This window comes from Podarcis pityusensis (assembly GCF_964106645.2).
Source record: "Podarcis pityusensis genome assembly, chromosome: 7".
Classification (NCBI taxonomy): domain Eukaryota; kingdom Metazoa; phylum Chordata; class Lepidosauria; order Squamata; family Lacertidae; genus Podarcis; species Podarcis pityusensis.
In genome coordinates, this window is record NC_138031.1 from 89,133,806 (window position 1) to 89,150,541 (window position 16,736).

The following is a 16,736-nucleotide window of genomic DNA, read 5'->3' on the forward strand; positions in this document are numbered from 1 at the left end:
TGGTGGAACGCTCTGCCTCATGAGACCAGGGCCCTGCAGGATCTGATTTCTTTCCGCAGGGCCTGTAAGACAGAGTTGTTCCACCTGGCCTTTGGCTTGGAGTCAATTGATTCCCTCCCCCTCTTTCTTTTTTCTTTTCCTTCTCCTCCTGCGATGAGGCTACATTTTAATGTTCCATTATTTTAATGTTGTATTTTATTTTTGTTTTTAAGTTGTAATCATTCATCTTGTTTTTATTATTGCTTGTAAGCCGCTCTGAGCCCGGCCTTGGCTGGGGAGAGCAGGGTATAAATAAAAAATTATTATTATTATTATTATTATTATTATTATTTTATTATTATTTCTTTACTCATTCATCTTTTTATGCTGCATAACCGTATAAATATATCTGGTGTAGAAAATGTGAAATTAATACAAAATAAAACAAATAAATACAGAAAACATACTACATTTATGTTTGCATAAACCCAGAGGAGTAATATATGGGCCAGCTTCAAGAGAAGGCTTAAAGGTAAAGCGACCCTTGCTGACGACTCTGGGGTTGCGGCGCTCATCTCGCTTTATTGGCCGAGGGAGCCGGTGTACAGCTTCCGGGTCATGTGGCCAACATGACTAAGCCACTTCTGGCGAACCAGAGCAGCGCACAGAAACACCGTTTACCTTCCCGCCAGAGCGGTACCTATTTATCTACTTGCACTTTGACATGCTTTCGAACTGCTAGGTGGGCAGTGGGTCGAACCGCCGACCTTTTGATCGGCAAGTCCTAGGCTCTGTGGTTTAACCCACAGTGCTACCCGCTGGTGCCTTAAAACCCATTACAGGTGGTGCCAGCCTAATCTTAGTGAAGAGTTGTATATATGGAGCTACCTTCTGAAGTATCTTCAGAAGCTACAGTTGGCATATCCGCGGTATTTAGCTGCTGGTATATCACAATGTTGAGAACGAGGTATTGTCCAGCCCTATTATTTACATCTACCATCTTTCTTCCTGCCTTCAGTGGCTTCCTTATGATGCAGTCAAGCACTAGTTATTGGTGTCTTCCCCACCCCACCGCCCACCAATGAGACATGATTGTGACTTGGATAGTAACTATGGGAACAATTCTAAGCATGGGAAGCCTAAATCTGTGCCAACTTAAAATTGTCAATGCATCTTATCTCAAAGCAGGAACTCAAGTAACATTCACACACCTCCCTCGAATCCATGGATATGGTACATTGCCTCTACAAGCAAAGCCAAATGGCTCTGTTACAGAAGAACAAGCAACTGTTCCTCAGGATTAGGATCTAGTATAATTCTACTCTGCCCACTCCCGCCCTTGCCACTCCTGCAGAATGCCCACTTTTCAGAGCTTATGGTGATGTAAGTTCCCTGGTCTCGGCTCAGCCCACTGAACCCCAGCTGAAGACTTGCCTCTGCGTAACCCATCTGAGCTGGAGATCTGCCACATCCTAACTTGTTTATCCCATCAGATCTGGGGTTAGGATTGCACCCTACATATTTTATATAATCCTAATATATAATCCTAATCCTATATATATATGATGATATGTAAACATTTCCACCTTCCCTGATCATAAAAGAAATGAGACTATTCCAGAGTCCTTGTGTTTGCTGCAAGTAAAATCAAAACTGATCACCATTTTAGTTTCGTTTGTGCTTTCACTTGCAGTCTGAGACTATACAGTGGTGCCTCGCAAGACGAAATTAATCCGTTCCGCGAGTCTCTTCGTCTTGCGGTTTTTTCGTCTTGCGAAGCACGGCTATTAGCGGTTTAGCGGCTATTAGCGGCTTAGCGGCTATTAATGGCTTAGCGGCTTTAAGAAAAAGGAAACAAACTCGCAAGAACTCGCAAGACGTTTCGTCTTGCGAAGCAAGCCCATAGGGAAATTCGTCTTGCGGAACGACTCAAAAAACGGAAAACTCTTTCGTCTAGCGAGTTTTTCGTCTTGCGAGGCATTCGTCTTGCGGGGCACCACTGTATAAGAATTTTAGCTTTGGTTTTTGTTTGACCTGCACAGTCAATGAGGAAGAAGTTGACATTTGGTTTGGATTTATTTTAGAATTTATAAATACTGTCTCTCTAAATATGTTCATGTGCATTATATAATCATTCCTGAGGAATGGTTGTAAAGTTATGGAATTGTCATGTTTAACATACCCTTTTACATATAGATAAATGAGTTAAATAGTGACTATCCTCTGGGAGTTTTCTTCCCTTGGCCTCAGAAATGGAGAAGAGAATGTTAACATGTCATTTCTTCCTCCTGCTCAGTCTTATGTCCCAGCATTGGGACCTAAGCTGCCTCCTTAGCATCCTGCCCACACTTGCCATATATAATGCTGCAACCAGTACATTCTCATGAGGGTTTCTTGACTTCTCATGAGAGAAGATGAGTTTGCATCCCAGCTGCCATGGCAACATGACTGCATGATCCCAGATACCTAAGAATGGGAGATATGAAACTGGGTGGTAGGTTTTTTTAAATTAATCTTCCCGTCCTTTCTTTTTGTTCTCCCTAGCTGTTGAGCGTGCAAAAACCCACATCACTGAAGTTCCCATTATCAGATCCCTCACTATGTGCTCATAGCACACTAGATATGGGAGCAGAGATTTGTAGCTCTATGTTGTGTGGCTTTGTATTGCATTTATGTTCCATGGGTGGTTTTATAACCTTGTGTTGTGCTGTGATTGGCTGCAGGGTTCGTTGAAATCCTACCTTTTGTAGCTATGGTGGCAAAGAGGAAGGGTGGGAGGTAATTCAGGACTCTGCATTTACTCTAATGAGAATACTTAAACTTATGTCATCTCTTTTGCAGGTGTAACATTGTACCTGTGTTGGGAGGGGACAGCAGGATCACTGATTGAACTAGGATTCTAGCAATGGCCTGTTTATCCCTAATGATGCTCCAAACTCTCCCCAGTTTTCCTCTTTTGCTGGCTGTCTTGATGATATAAAAGTTATCTTACCAGTGGCTTCTAATTGGGGCAAGGGTATTACTAGATGGGTTTAGTATTTTTCCACTAACATAATGTTATAGTTTGCCAATACAGGTTTTTTTTGGAGTGATGCTGTTCCTACATATTGGATATAATTTATGGGCAGAATTGCTCTAATAGATTACTGTATGATTTCTTTGAGATGTTTGGGGAAGGGTCACCTTTAAATATACTGACAGCACCATTGGTTGAATATATCAAAGAAAATACATCCATATAAAAGATTAAAGAAAAGAAGCAATTGAACCAATTGCTTCACAGAAACCTTCAAGGGAGGTAGATTTTTCAGGCTTATAGAAAGCAGTGTTCTACAAGGTTGTCAGGAATCTACTAGTGCCAATCTTCCCATCTAAGAACAGTGAAATACTTGTTTAAAAGTGTTTGTCCTAAGATAAGTGCTGAGGTGGGTTTTATTTGATAAGTGTATATTTACTGCTATTAACCATGACAGCAGATGGGGAGACACCCTCAACATGTTTTTAATTTATTTCTTAGTATTTCTAATGTTGTCATATTTACATTCTACTTTTCTGAAGCTCAAAGGAGATTACAATTAAAAATAGCATTAGCATGAATGAACCCAGATTTACCACCAAGTGTACTGCTGTTGTTGTTGTTAACATTTATTTATATCCTACTGCTCCTCCAAGGAGGTCAAGGTAGACTACATACTTCTCTCCCCTCCTAATTTCATCCTCACAACAACCCTGTCAGGGAAGCAAGGCTCAGAGATGGTGACTGGCCCAAAGTGAACCTTTGTGGCTAGGTGGGGATTTGAACCTTGGTCTCCCAGGTTCTAGTCAAGCACTTTTACCACTGTGCTACATCGTTAGTGAGCCACAGCCGGTACAGTAGTGCCTTGCAAGACGAAATTAATTCGTTCTGCGAGTTTTTTCCTCTTGCGAAGCACGGTTTCAATTTTTTCAAAAAAATCTTCAAAAACCTCAAAAAAGGCTACCACACTGTGTGCTATGAGTTGCTCCCCGAAGTCAAGTCGCAACTGCACCTCTTCAAGCAATGCACCCTGTATTACTGTAACGGTTTTAAGAAAAAGGAAACAAACTTGCAAGACGTTTCCGTCTTGCGAAGCAAGCCCATAGGGAAATTCGTCTCGCGAAGCAACTCAAAAAACGAAAAACTCTTTCGTCTTGCGAGTTTTTCGTCTTGAGAGGCATTCGTCTTGCGAGGTAACACTGTATCTACTCTCAATGTGTTAAAGATATTTTGTAAGAGAAGGAGAATAGGATGGAGGCTCTGTTAGAATCCTATGTGTGGTACATGCATGGGAAGCCAGTTGTCTTAGCCATGTAGCAGGGAGTACTTAAACCATATGTCTGTTTCTGCATCCTTGTAAGCAGTAGATGATGTTATTCCTCCTACCATGTGGCCAAATGTTATAAATGACTGATTTCCTACATCATTTCAAGGTGTGCTTTCCAAGAGTTGGTAATCCTGTATCTACCTCCAGAAGAGGCAAGTTGTTCCGGTGATAGCTGCTACCTCAGATAGATTAGGATCAAAGCAGTTTGATTAATAATGATAATGATTCTTGATGGCTTGGAATTCACAGTGAAAAAATAATGTTCCTTGGGTGTCTAGCTCTTCTGAAACCTGTAAAATATCTTCCTTTTCTTTACTGCAAAGTGATTTGTAGTGTACCATTTGTATAATAACTTCATCACTCTGTACTTTTAGTGAAACAAAGAGGTTGGAGTTGGAAAGAAAAATGCTTGAATACACCACATGTGATACCCGCACGTAAGTCTGCTTAAGCAGATTTTGCATTGTTTTATTTTTTATTGATAATTTATTTTAATGGATCTGTGACTGCATAGTATTGACACGACATCATGCCTCTGCTGAGGGAGCTGCACTGCCTGTCAGTATACTACCAGGCCCATTCAAGATTGTGCTTTTAGTATTTAAAATCAGCTTGGGACCAGGTTACCTCTTTCCCCCCATATATCTCTGCCTGGCAACTGCACTCTTCAGATGGGGCTCTGCTGAGGAGAGTACCACATGCACCAGATGTGCATTTAGTTTGTACCAGAAACCAGAGTTTTAGTGTTGTAGCTCTAGCCCTCTGTAATCAGTTACCAACTGAAATTAGGCATGCACATAGCTTCATGATGTCTGGGTGGGTACCTAAGATGTTTTTGTTTAAGCAAGCTTTTCCTGAAGTGTGACTCAGTCATTTATGGAATATTAATTGTACATCTGTAGAAATGATTTTATTGCTTTTAGTTTGTAGAAATGGTTTTATTGCTTTTAGAGCTTGTATTTTTTTCTCAATTTCTGATGACTTCAGCTTGTGAAGTGGTTTATACAAGTAAAACTTGGTTGATTCACAACCAATTCTTGTTATTACAATTTTTGGAAATTCTAATTTATTATAATTTTATATTTGAAAAACTTTATAATTGGTTAAAATTAATATTCACATAACAATGCTGATTGGCATCTGTCAGCAAAGGTTGATACTGCATCCTCTTGCTTTTCACATTGGGGCCCTCTGGCTGGCATTTCCCTGTTCTATCTTCCTTTTTGCCTCCGCCTGTTCTGCTCTAATGCTGGAAGTGCCAAAGGAACCTCACTTCGCTAGAGGCAGCAGACGAAAACCCAGCCTGGTCCCTGCCCATACCCCACGGCCTGCCCATCTTCCTTTCATGGTGAATGACAGCCAGCTGCCCAGTTCCCTCACTTCCCTCCTTGGAATGAATACAGAGAGGAGAGAGAGAGAGAGAGAGAGAGAGAGAGAGAGAGAGAGAGAGAAAGAAAAGGGATTGATATAATTGTTGCTACAGTGATTTTGTGAATTACTGAAGGAGGAATAAAATATGCACAAAAAGGAATAAATTAATTGAAGCCAGAGGATCTGGAAAGGGCAAGTTTGGGGGGGAAGGGCAAATTGATTTGCTGTGATACCTGGGTTCAGTATATACAGTGTACACTGCTATTTTTCTAGAAAATGAGATGCCGAACTCATCATGAACGCTTCCCTTGTTCTCTTATAATGGCAATGGCACCCACATGAGAGGTGTCGGAACTGGGTTTTTGCTGAGTTTCGACTGAAAAAAACCGCCCTGAACGTATATGTGTGTATATACGCTAGCTACAAGCTGTAGCCAAGATAATTTAACCATGAGCCTGGTTTCAGACCTTGGAAGTACAGAAGCAGAAAGGATCGAGGAGCAAAACAGCTGCAAGCTGTTCTCTGGAAGCCCACACTGTTGTTTGGCTTACAGTGTCATGCAAACTGGAGGGAGAGGGAGAGAGGTGGCTCTGCCCCACCCACTTTTTGGGTATGCTGCCGCTGAGAGATTACCCCAGGGATAAAGTGGTCTTGGGAGGAATAGTTTTGTATGCGCCCCGGTGAGGGTGGATCTTCACTTTAATTGATTTGAATTAAAGAGTGATTTGAAACACCATTAACAAAGGTTAGGATCTCAGTGTAGCTCATTTGTGGGTGTGCTCCCTTTGTGCACCATCAAGGTACAGTGGTATCTTGGGTTACGAACAGCCTAGTTAACGAACTTTTTGGATTATGAACACTTCAAACCTGGAAATGAATGTTCCAGGTGGTGTATTTTATTTTATTTTAATTTTTTGGTATATGAACATACTCCGTTTGGGGGTGCACTTCCGTTTTGTCGGCACGGCCTTCTGTCACTCAGCGCCGGCCGTGGCAGCATCACCCAGAAGCAGAGAAAGGGGATGTTGATGCTGCAGTGATGGCGGCAGCAGAGGGACCCAGGGCTGGGTAAGACAGAGGGAGAGAGAGAGACGCACAAGAGACACCAGCTGCTGTGCGCCAAAGCGTGCTTTGGAGAGACCCCTGTTGGGACTTGGAGAGGAACACACGGCGGCCAGGGTGGTTATTTGGGCGAGGCAGGAGGGGGTCACTTGTCCTTAGGATCCCACGGCAGATAGAGACGGGAGGGTGCCGGGAGGGGAGTCCGTGGCGGAGAGCCTGATCCGGGTTGAGTTTCCTTTTGCTTTGCACACGCCTCCCTCCCCGGGGAGTGGAGATTATCGGTTCGCCTTGGGCCTCCTTCTCCCCCGAGGTGTGATGCCTTCAGGGATCTCCTCATGAGTCGGCCTGGCAGCTCCACCGAGTGCACTGTTGCCAACGTGGACCGGCAGTGGCTCCCCGGAGTTTCAGGCAAGGAATGGGCTCCCTCTCCCTCCCCCCAGCCCTTCTTGGAGGTGCCGTCCTCCAGAACAAGATGCCATTCCTCAAGGATCTGGGCTAAGGGTTGAAGCGGAGAAGGGGAACGTTGCCTTGCCATGCCGAGCAGGGATGTCGCTGCTGCTCCCCGGCAATGAAGCACAGAAGGGGGACGTTGGCATCTTGTCCCTCTGCTGCCACCATCACAGCGGCATCGAAGGCTGTGCTGCTGCTGCAGCAACCACCCCTCCCCCAGGACCGGGTGTCGCCCTCCCAGTCGCTGCTGCAGGCCCCAGAGCAACGCCAAGCGGCTCGGCCCCAGAAGTGACTGCCATGGCATTCCCTCATAGGACACAGGACGGTGTGGGCAGGATGCTGGCACCGCTGCTGCAGTAAGGGTTTTTATACTGGGTAGTAGATTGCAGCCTGGTCTATTACTTTCATTTTATGAATCAATGGCCTTGTTAGATAGTAAATTTCAAGTCTACTTGCTGTTTTAGGGGTTGCTTTTCATTGTCTGGAACGGATTAATCCGTTTTCCATTACTTTCTATGGGAAAGCACGCCTTGGTTTAAGAACGGACTTCCAGAATGGATTAAGTTCTTAACCCGAGGTACCACTGTACCTGTTTCCTGGAGCAGCAGAATTTGAATGGCACAGAGATGGGAGGACTACATGGGGCTATGGAAGGCATACATGGATCTCTCAGTCTCTGTAAAGGCAGCTTGCACTACCCATGCACATGAGTACATGGAAGGGAAAGGGGAATGGAACGGAAAGGGTTGTACTGAGCCCTTTATAAATCCTCTGGGCACTCCACGTGAAGTGGATCAGTCCCTTACTTTTAAAATAGGAACTTTAATTTCATAATTGTAGCTTTGGACATTTTGTTGAGGAAATTGATATGAGTGTTTAAAATGAAAAGGAGCAAAATGTAAATATCGTATTGGAATTCTTCCTTCGTGGATTTTTCTATGAATGATGGCTTTTGGCAGGATTCCTGTCAGAATCCTAAGTAAATATTTCTCTTCCAAGAATAAGCTCATATACACGACATGGAATTGTTTCTCTTTTTGTTTCCCACTCCTGGTGTAGAACTAAAATGAAATACAGAAAGTTAAAAAAATACCTAGAAGAAATATGTGAGCGTCAGAAAAAGTCTTTGCTCCGAAACCAAGACTTGTTGAAGGAATTTGATTGCATTGAAGCTCAAATTCAGAAGTTTGCTTCAAGATCAGAGTGCCTTCAGAGGCTGAAGGTATTATATACTTTACTTTAATAACTATAAATGATTTTGATGAAAACAGATTGGGTGTACCCACACTTTGATATAAATCAGCTCTAAAACTTTTTTTAGAATAATTTGCTTGCCGTGTGAAAAATGCAGACCTGCTGTATAAGTAAAGCGGTGAACCAAAGTGGCCTTATAGCTTTGGAAATGAGGGAGGGTTGAGGGCACAGAGAACCTTGAATACTCTTTATATACTATTGAGGCTCTGTGCTCATGTTCCTATTTGCTAAATATATGGTGTTTTGGTTCCTTGACCCATGTAACTGGATCCAAAAGAATAGAGGAAACACCACCAGCATTTTATTACAATTTCTTATGATGTTGTTTTTTCTTGAGTAGTATGTGATTTTTATTTTTACTGGCTATTGAAGCATTCCGGAATAGCTGCAGTGGATTCTGACCCTGTTGTGGTCTTTATGAGAAGCTTGTTTGACAGATTGAACTGTGCTGTTTTGGAGTTAACCACATTACCATTCCATTTTGGTTTCTCTTCCATCAGCACTCACTTTTTGTTGGGATTTATTTCGATATCAGAGTTACCATTATTTTCTTTTTGCCATACAATCTGTACAATACTAGCTTTTTCCATATATGCCACCTGGAACACAGAACTCTTGTGACATATGAGTTGTGTATCCATGGTAGACTATAAAGATAGTATAACAACAAATGTTACAAAATGAATTACAAGATAATACAGTAATATTGCAATGTGTTCAAATGCATTGTCAGTTCATTTGTATTTTGAATTGAATGAAGTGTCATACGTAAAGGTTTTACATTTTAAAACATGCCTTTCATCTAGTTCAGATTTCATATTGGTACAGTTTATCATCAGACAAATACAACAGTAAATAGATAAAATGTTTCAACTACATTAAAACTTTAATCAGGTAAACTGCTAGGGTAAATAAGTAATGTTTTGAGAATTCTGTTCAGAATGCTTAATATATATGTTTAATATTTGTTTCACTGCCTGTATATTTATTACAATCTGATTGCAGTGGAAAACTATATGTTTTACCTTTCCTCAATGAAATCAGTAGAGCATACTTAAGTTTGGCTGGATCACAGCCTGAATCAATATGCAGACTATTTATCTTAATTTATGATGCCTTTTTTATATATTAGGCAGAGTATGAAGGAGGATTTAAGAGAGAGCAGATTCCTGAGAGAAAAAATATTTCAAAAAGCAATCAGAGTGATGTTATGAAACACCTGGTAAGTAAAAATATTCTAAAAGGTATATCTAACCAGAGCTAAACACTTTGGGCAAAGCAATCCAAACTGGGACTGGGGACAAGTGGGATGGAGCAGAGCAATGGACCCATCACTGCATCCCAAGCACTGCCTCCTTGTGTGACCAGAGCAGAAGGCAAGGGGAGCCATTGTAAAGAATTTCCTCCCTGAATGCGTTTTCTGTGCTTTGACTCCAGCAAGTCCAAAGCCACCAGTACCCTATCCTGTTTGAAAGCTATTTTGCTAGCTACCAACTGAGTGATGCTGAGGCCTCTGTTGCGGCAGAGCCACCCAGCTGGTGGCACTCCTTTCCACAGATGTTGGCAGAGAGGCAGCTATGCACCAACCAAATACTGGCCCCACGAGCCATCAGTGCAGCTGGGTTGTGATCTAAATTCATTTCAATGGTGGAGTTAAAAAGGCATGTTTAAGTCTCTCCCTCTGAAATCAATGGGACTGGGAAGTAGCTCTGGCTGGAACAGATCTGTAGTCTATTAATTGGGGAGCTGTTAGAGGCGTTTATTTTATTCAGGTAAAAAATATATTTTGCAAACCTCTTGTGTAATTACTTCCGCCATGCAGTTTAAATCGTTCCATAGTGCTGGAAAAGAAACAAATGTCCATTGTGAAATTTAAAAATACTATCTCACACACACACACACACACACACACACATACACACACACCATGTATGCCAAATATTTAAATTTAAGCCCCCCAAAATTAGCATTTATAATTTTGTACATTTTGACTTTTTCCTTCCAAAAGACGCCAAAAAGAAGAAAAACAACAACAGTCACAGACAAAGCCTGACGAGAAATACTCAAATATATTCTGCTATATATCTGCAGTAGTGCAGCCTTCTAATCCCTCCTCCTATCTCCATATAAATGATACAGTTCAAGACCAGAGCTGTTTTTCTTCCCTAAAAGCAGGAAAGCTCTTTTAGATGAAATGTCTAAAAACATCTTGTAATAACTTGGAGCATGCTGGCAAGAGTAGTCACTTGTGACTATGTGTGAAACCCCCTCAGCTAGTCGATATTGTAATAAGCCAAAATGGGTAGCATCACTCCATTATTCAGAAAAGCCAACAGCATGCTTGTCCCTTAGGCTACAGCATTCATTAAGGAAAGCTTACTGGGCTGAAAGCTGGAAACAGATGATAACAGGATATGATTTTCATATTTAATGCATTCCTTGGAAGAGTATGTGTGCAGCAGATTGATAGAAGAATCAACTGCTACTTTGCTAAAAGACTTTCTAGTTTGCCCTATAGCTACCGATGGAATCATTCAGCCAAGAAATTAACTTTTTCTCCTTTTACCTGCTTTATGTATCAGCTAAGCAGGCTGTCTTGCTGCCAGTAAATGTTATTATGCATTTAACTGTTTGGTATTTAAGACTCTTATCAGGAAAGAAACAGAGGCAACACTATTTTGTGTTTTTGTGTGTGTGTGTGTTTAATAGTATCAGGAAGGTTTTCATTTTTCTTTCTTCATTGCGTTAGCAGACGTTAATCTGAGTTTATAGATGTTTTTCCTTCACAGTAGATTAAAAAGGTGGAAAAACCTTGAATTTAGGCCCTTCTTAAAATATACATGGAGCAATGAGCCTCACCAGCCTTGACCTATATAAGTATGCCTTCTACAATGTTCAGATATTTAGGAAGCGATAGTGATAGAGTTCTGAAATACTAATTTTCCTGTGTTGTTTTTAAAATATTTGTCCTTGAAGTTTTTGATCTTAAATAAATCTACATTTCATTGCAGCCCTACTTACATAAATATCTGTATATCAGAACTACTAGAACCCTTATGATACCATGGTACTTTAGTACCCCATGTCATAAATTATTGCAATGGGTACCTCTTCATTTCTTTACTTACCTTCTGGAAGTAAATTAAAAAATAAACAGGCAACTATAACAACAGTTTATAATATGGGGCACTATAGTACTGCAGTCATAAGGTGTTCATTTATTTTATTTTTAAAAATTCTGTCCCACCTATTTCTCCAAAGGAACTAAAGGCAGCCACTAAATATTAATGAAAACAGAAAACAAACATAACCCCTAAGAAGGCCCAATATACACTCAGAGTTAAGAGTATCAAATCCGTTAAAAAAATTCCAGCAGCACAAAAATGACAAGGAACAACAGTGATGTGTCTATATAGAAGTGGCTGAGATCCAAACTGGCCCATGTGAAAGTGGAATGAGCCTCCACACATGCATTGGACTGCAGCTAGAGAGTTGGTGATTCCACTTCCAAGCTGCATTTCCCTATTCTGGAGAATCCCTGATTCCCAGGAGCAATTTTTCTAGGGGTGCCAGAGGTTGCAAGTTAACTGGAAAATTCTTGCAAATAATATAACTTTTAAAAAGATGTGGATGTAAAAACACCAGCATTTCCCCTATTAATTCCACAAACAATCTCAAAATAGCCAGAGCAACCCAGAGAACAACTGACAGTTCACATGGAGCATGTGCTGTGAGGGTGATGTCAACTCTCTACAGCTGACAGTCCTCTAGCCCAGTGGATTGGGAATCATACTATCTTTGCCTATCCTTTTGATGGACTGCTTACCGGAAGGGCCTTGATGGACTTCTTAGTAGCCATTGGGCCATGGGTTGGTGGATTATGCCATGTTGTGCATTTTCATATAAATTAAATTGTGCAGGGCCATCCTCCCAGTAGTAAACCTGAAAGCAGAACCTTGGTTTCAGAATGTTGCAGAAGGTCATGTATTACTTGATTGCCTTTGTGACTCAGAACTAGGGAACAGATAGATATCTGCCAGTACTGTAGTTATCTGTTTAGTGGTAGATGGTGGGTGTAATTCACTGGAAGTTCTGCATAGGTCCCATTGAAATGAATAGAACTGTATAGATTCTGTTTATTTCAATTGAATTAACTAGTTGTGCCCATAAGTCCTTTGTCCTGACCTATAGAATCATAGAATCATAGAGTTGGAAGAGACCACAAGGGCCATCGAGTCCAACCCCCTGCCAAGCAGGAAACACCATCAGAGCACTCCTGACATATGGTTGTCAAGCCTCTGCTTAAAGACCTCCAAAGAAGGAGACTCCACCACACTCCTTGGCAGCAAATTCCACTGTCAAACAGCTCTTACTGTCAGGAAGTTCTTCCTAATGTTTAGGTGGAATCTTCTTTCTTGTAGTTTGGATCCATTGCTCCGTGTCCGCTTCTCTGGAGCAGCAGAAAACAACCTTTCTCCCTCCTCGGTGTGACATCCTTTTATATATTTGAACATGGCTATCATATCACCCCTTAACCTCCTCTTCTCCAGGCTAAACATGCCCAGCTCCCTTAGCCGTTCCTCATAAGGCATCGTTTCCAGGCCTTTGACCATTTTGGTTGCCCTCCTCTGGACACGGTCCAGTTTGTCAGTGTCCTTCTTGAACTGTGGTGCCCAGAACTGGACACAGTACTCCAGGTGAGGTCTGACCAGAGCAGAATACAGTGGCACTATTACTTCCCTTGATCTAGATGCTATACTCCTATTGATGCAGCCCAGAATTGCATTGGCTTTTTTAGCTGCCGCGTCACACTGTTGGCTCATGTCAAGTTTGTGGTCAACCAAGACTCCTAGATCCTTTTCACATGTACTGCTCTCAAGCCAGGTGTCCCCCATCTTGTATTTGTGCCTCTCATTTTTTTTTTGCCCAAGTGCAATACTTTACATTTCTCCCTGTTAAAATTCCTCTTGTTTGTTTTGGCCCAGTTCTCTAATCTGTCAAGGTCGTTTTGAAGTGTGATCCTGTCCTCTGGGGTGTTAGCCACCCCTCCCAGTTTGGTGTCATCTCATAATTGTGCCCATTTAACTTTGGGCACTGAGTAACTTCAGAAGCTTGTAAAAACTCCATTCCAGGGTTTGAGCCCTGAGCTTTTATGCCTTCAAAGACTCCTTATCTCGGCAGCTCATAAATCTTGAGGCCTGCTTGGCTCCACTCCCAGGCCAATTAGCCGGCCGGAGTTCAAAGAGACTTTGCCACGTGATTCTGGGCTCGAAACCTGTTGTTGGGATACTGCCAGGGAGACAAAGTCCATCATGACTCCACGTCGCTTCCGGACGTCCATCGATCTCCCGTAGACACGCAGTATCAACAATTAGCGACACGAGCTCCAGAAATAGCTTGCCACATTCCAGAGCTGATGCACGCTCTATCAGCAGATAATGCACAGCGAAAGATGCACTCAGGAGAGCATATTTACAAGTTTATTCAGCGTTGGTCAGAACAAAGAAAAAACATGACTGCCTGCTTCAGTGTCTCAGACACAGAGAGAGAAACGAAAGCATAGACACAACAGAAACATCCTGTGAACAGGAAATACGCAGGCTGTGACACAAACATCCTGCTCCCTTTTAAGGTGGAACGGAAATATCCTAACATGCAGTTGGTTCTAGTTTTCTCTGCCCATAACCACCACACTTACATACTTGACTTTGTCTATCTGGTTCTCTCTTGGAAATAGTTAATGCTTGTTCTTGGTGAGCAGGTGATTGCCAGCTTACATGTTTTTTTGGGGGGGAGAGAAAAACCTGCATATACAAATGCAAGTTTTCTGATATTCTGTCACCTTCTCACTTTAGTGTGACCAATTAACTATTTGTAATGTAGTTGAGAATATGGTCAAAACTGTCAGCCAAATGGTAGAGCAGCTGCTTTGCATGCAGAAGATCCAAGATTCAAAGTGTAGAATGTAGAATTCAAAGGCAATGTGTAGAACTGTACACAGTACTTGCATTTAGAAAAGAGTGGGATACAATTCATTGGGATGTTTTCTTGTGCTCGCCAACTCATTTCAGCGGGCTTTACATAAGAGACCATCTGGTTTGATTGTGCCTATAAGAGAGCCTTGCAGGTGTGCACATATATTTTAAATGGATAACACCTTGTTCATTTTAAAATCCCCATCCGCAACAACAAAAATTACTCTGGTTTCAAACTGTGTTTTTCAGATGGTGCCAGAAGTAAGACAGACAGGAATTAACAGCAGGACAGCCATGTCAAGAGGACTGTATCATACAGCAACAATCTTTATGGGACGCCAAATGTCAGCTGTCTCAAGCGTTGAAGATTTCAGTGTGCCGCCGAAATCTTCTGAGCTCACAAAGAGCTTTTCAATTTCTGACCCACATTCACATAGACAACCATCACAGAGCAGTTATGTGACAGACAGCTGTGTAGTACGAACTAATAGTGATCTACAGCGCTCAAATAAGTCTGACAAAATAGATGGAAAGACATATCTGCTGATGGGCAAGGAAACGCCAGTCACATCCAGTGTATCATATGAGAATGAAAGAACTTGCTGTTTAACAGTAGAAAGCAAGACAAATAATTGCAGTAGTAATTTTGTGGAAAGCAAAATGTCTCCTGAACTTAACTCCCTGTTACATGGAAGATTAAGTCCAGAGAACAGAACCACCGATTTAAAAAGTGACAGTTCCTGCAAATCGTTGGAAGAAATACTGACACATGAGTACTCTGTACGAAATGAACAAGGATCTAAACGGCCGATCTTATTGGTGTGTCGCCCTGAGCAGCTTGTTTCTGGAAATGAGCACTCGAGAGCAAAATTCCCAGGTATAGTGATGATGTGTGTAATGGAAATAGCTCTCCTCCTGCCTAGTTGGATTTTTACAATGGTATCCATCACTGCATTATCTGCAGATGCAAAGGAACTGCATTTTTATATACTAACAATGGCAGGGACGCATTGAGGGCTATCTATTGCTTGCATTAAGTTTTGTTTACTGCCTGAGCAACTATAGTGAGAGTCCATGCAAGAGACCTATGTCCTTTATTTACTTTTTGGGTGCAGTTTTCTAGATCTCTTTCATGTTCTTGAATAGAAATATTTGTCCTGTTGTCTTCATTACTTTCTGAGGAACACAGTACTGTAGTGGAAAAGAATTTAACTTGACAGTCCTTTAAAGGGGCATTCAGCAGGAGTACACAGTTACCTGGCCTCTCTAAACACCCAGTTCCATTGCTGTTGATCTTGCTGTTCAGGAATGAAAGTCAGACTTGTTTTTGTCTGTCTGCTTATTCCATGATTTTTAAATTGGATTTCATTGAACTTTTCAGTGCTATAACTGATTTCTCTCTCTCTGTTGGTTCTTGATTGTATTTTCTTCTTCATTAGTTTCTGTGGTAGAGATATCTAGCTTCAATTCTGAATACGTATTCCTCGTTATTTGTTCATATTTATAGCCTGTCTTTTTTGAAAGAAAAACTCAAAGTGGGTAACATAAGAAGTATAAAGTATACAAGAGGCCTTGTGGTCTTATTCGATTGTTCTATAGGAAAACTAATCATTGGTGAAATATGCTGGTGGAATTGACTCCAGCAGACAAACAGAAGACAATCTCCTTTGGTCTCTACTTTTCCATTGATTGAGTTTTTCAGTACAGTTTTTAAAAATTGTATATATTTCTAAAACTTTCTTCTTTAGACAGACTGTGAGATGGTTTGTTTTTATCATTTACTTTTGTACTTGGTGATGAAGATTTTGAATGGCCTTGACATTACAGTATATTTATGTATTTTACTATATATTGCTTTCAACCTTTCCTTTTTTGAAAACACAGGATTTAACATTTTTTAAGTAGCCAGTTATGACCTATGTTTGGGGATGTATTTTTAACTGAAATATATATACAACTATTATCAAATTTGAGTTAATATTTTCATTGTAATTTATTTTTATTTGTAATTATTTTTAATGTTAAGTTTCTGTTACAGTTCCTGAGGATAGTCTGATGCTGGACAAAAATGCACAGGAGAAAGAAGGTGGAAGTTCAGGTGGAAGTAGTGACCTTACTGTTTCTCTCAGTGAAGAGGATGAAGAAGGGAAACCATTAAAACTACAGGATTTAGGCTGCAGCACACCATATAATGAGGAAGAACATCCATGTTCACAAGCATTATGTCATTATAGCTCAAGTGGAGGCTCATCTGCTAGTCTCACAATAAGGTAAAACCAAGCCATTGATTTCTTCATTCCTT

At 41.2% G+C, this 16,736-nt stretch overlaps 1 protein-coding gene and 1 long non-coding RNA gene across 9 annotated transcripts in view; one reads left to right on the forward strand and one right to left on the reverse strand.

The window, feature by feature from the left end:
• LOC308481022 overlaps positions 1 to 16,736 on the reverse strand; it is a 208,195-nt gene that overhangs the window by 27,428 nt on the left and 164,031 nt on the right. The window lies entirely within an intron of this gene.
• KIZ (kizuna centrosomal protein) overlaps positions 1 to 16,736 on the forward strand; it is a 185,090-nt gene that overhangs the window by 7,807 nt on the left and 160,547 nt on the right. For 5 of the 8 annotated variants that reach the window (XR_013988396.1, XM_081012950.1, XM_081012948.1 and 2 more), the window contains 5 exons: positions 4,697 to 4,759; positions 8,265 to 8,427; positions 9,592 to 9,681; positions 14,684 to 15,311; positions 16,461 to 16,704. Coding sequence is in view for 7 of the 8 variants with exons in the window: in XM_081012950.1 (XP_080869076.1) it covers positions 4,697 to 4,759; positions 8,265 to 8,427; positions 9,592 to 9,681; positions 14,684 to 15,311; positions 16,461 to 16,704 (1,188 nt within the window). In the remaining variant the exon portion in view is untranslated. The remainder of the gene's footprint in view (positions 1 to 4,696; positions 4,760 to 8,264; positions 8,428 to 9,591; positions 9,682 to 14,683; positions 15,312 to 16,460; positions 16,705 to 16,736) is intronic. The other 3 variants (XM_081012952.1, XM_081012954.1, XM_081012949.1) reach the window with 2 other exon arrangements.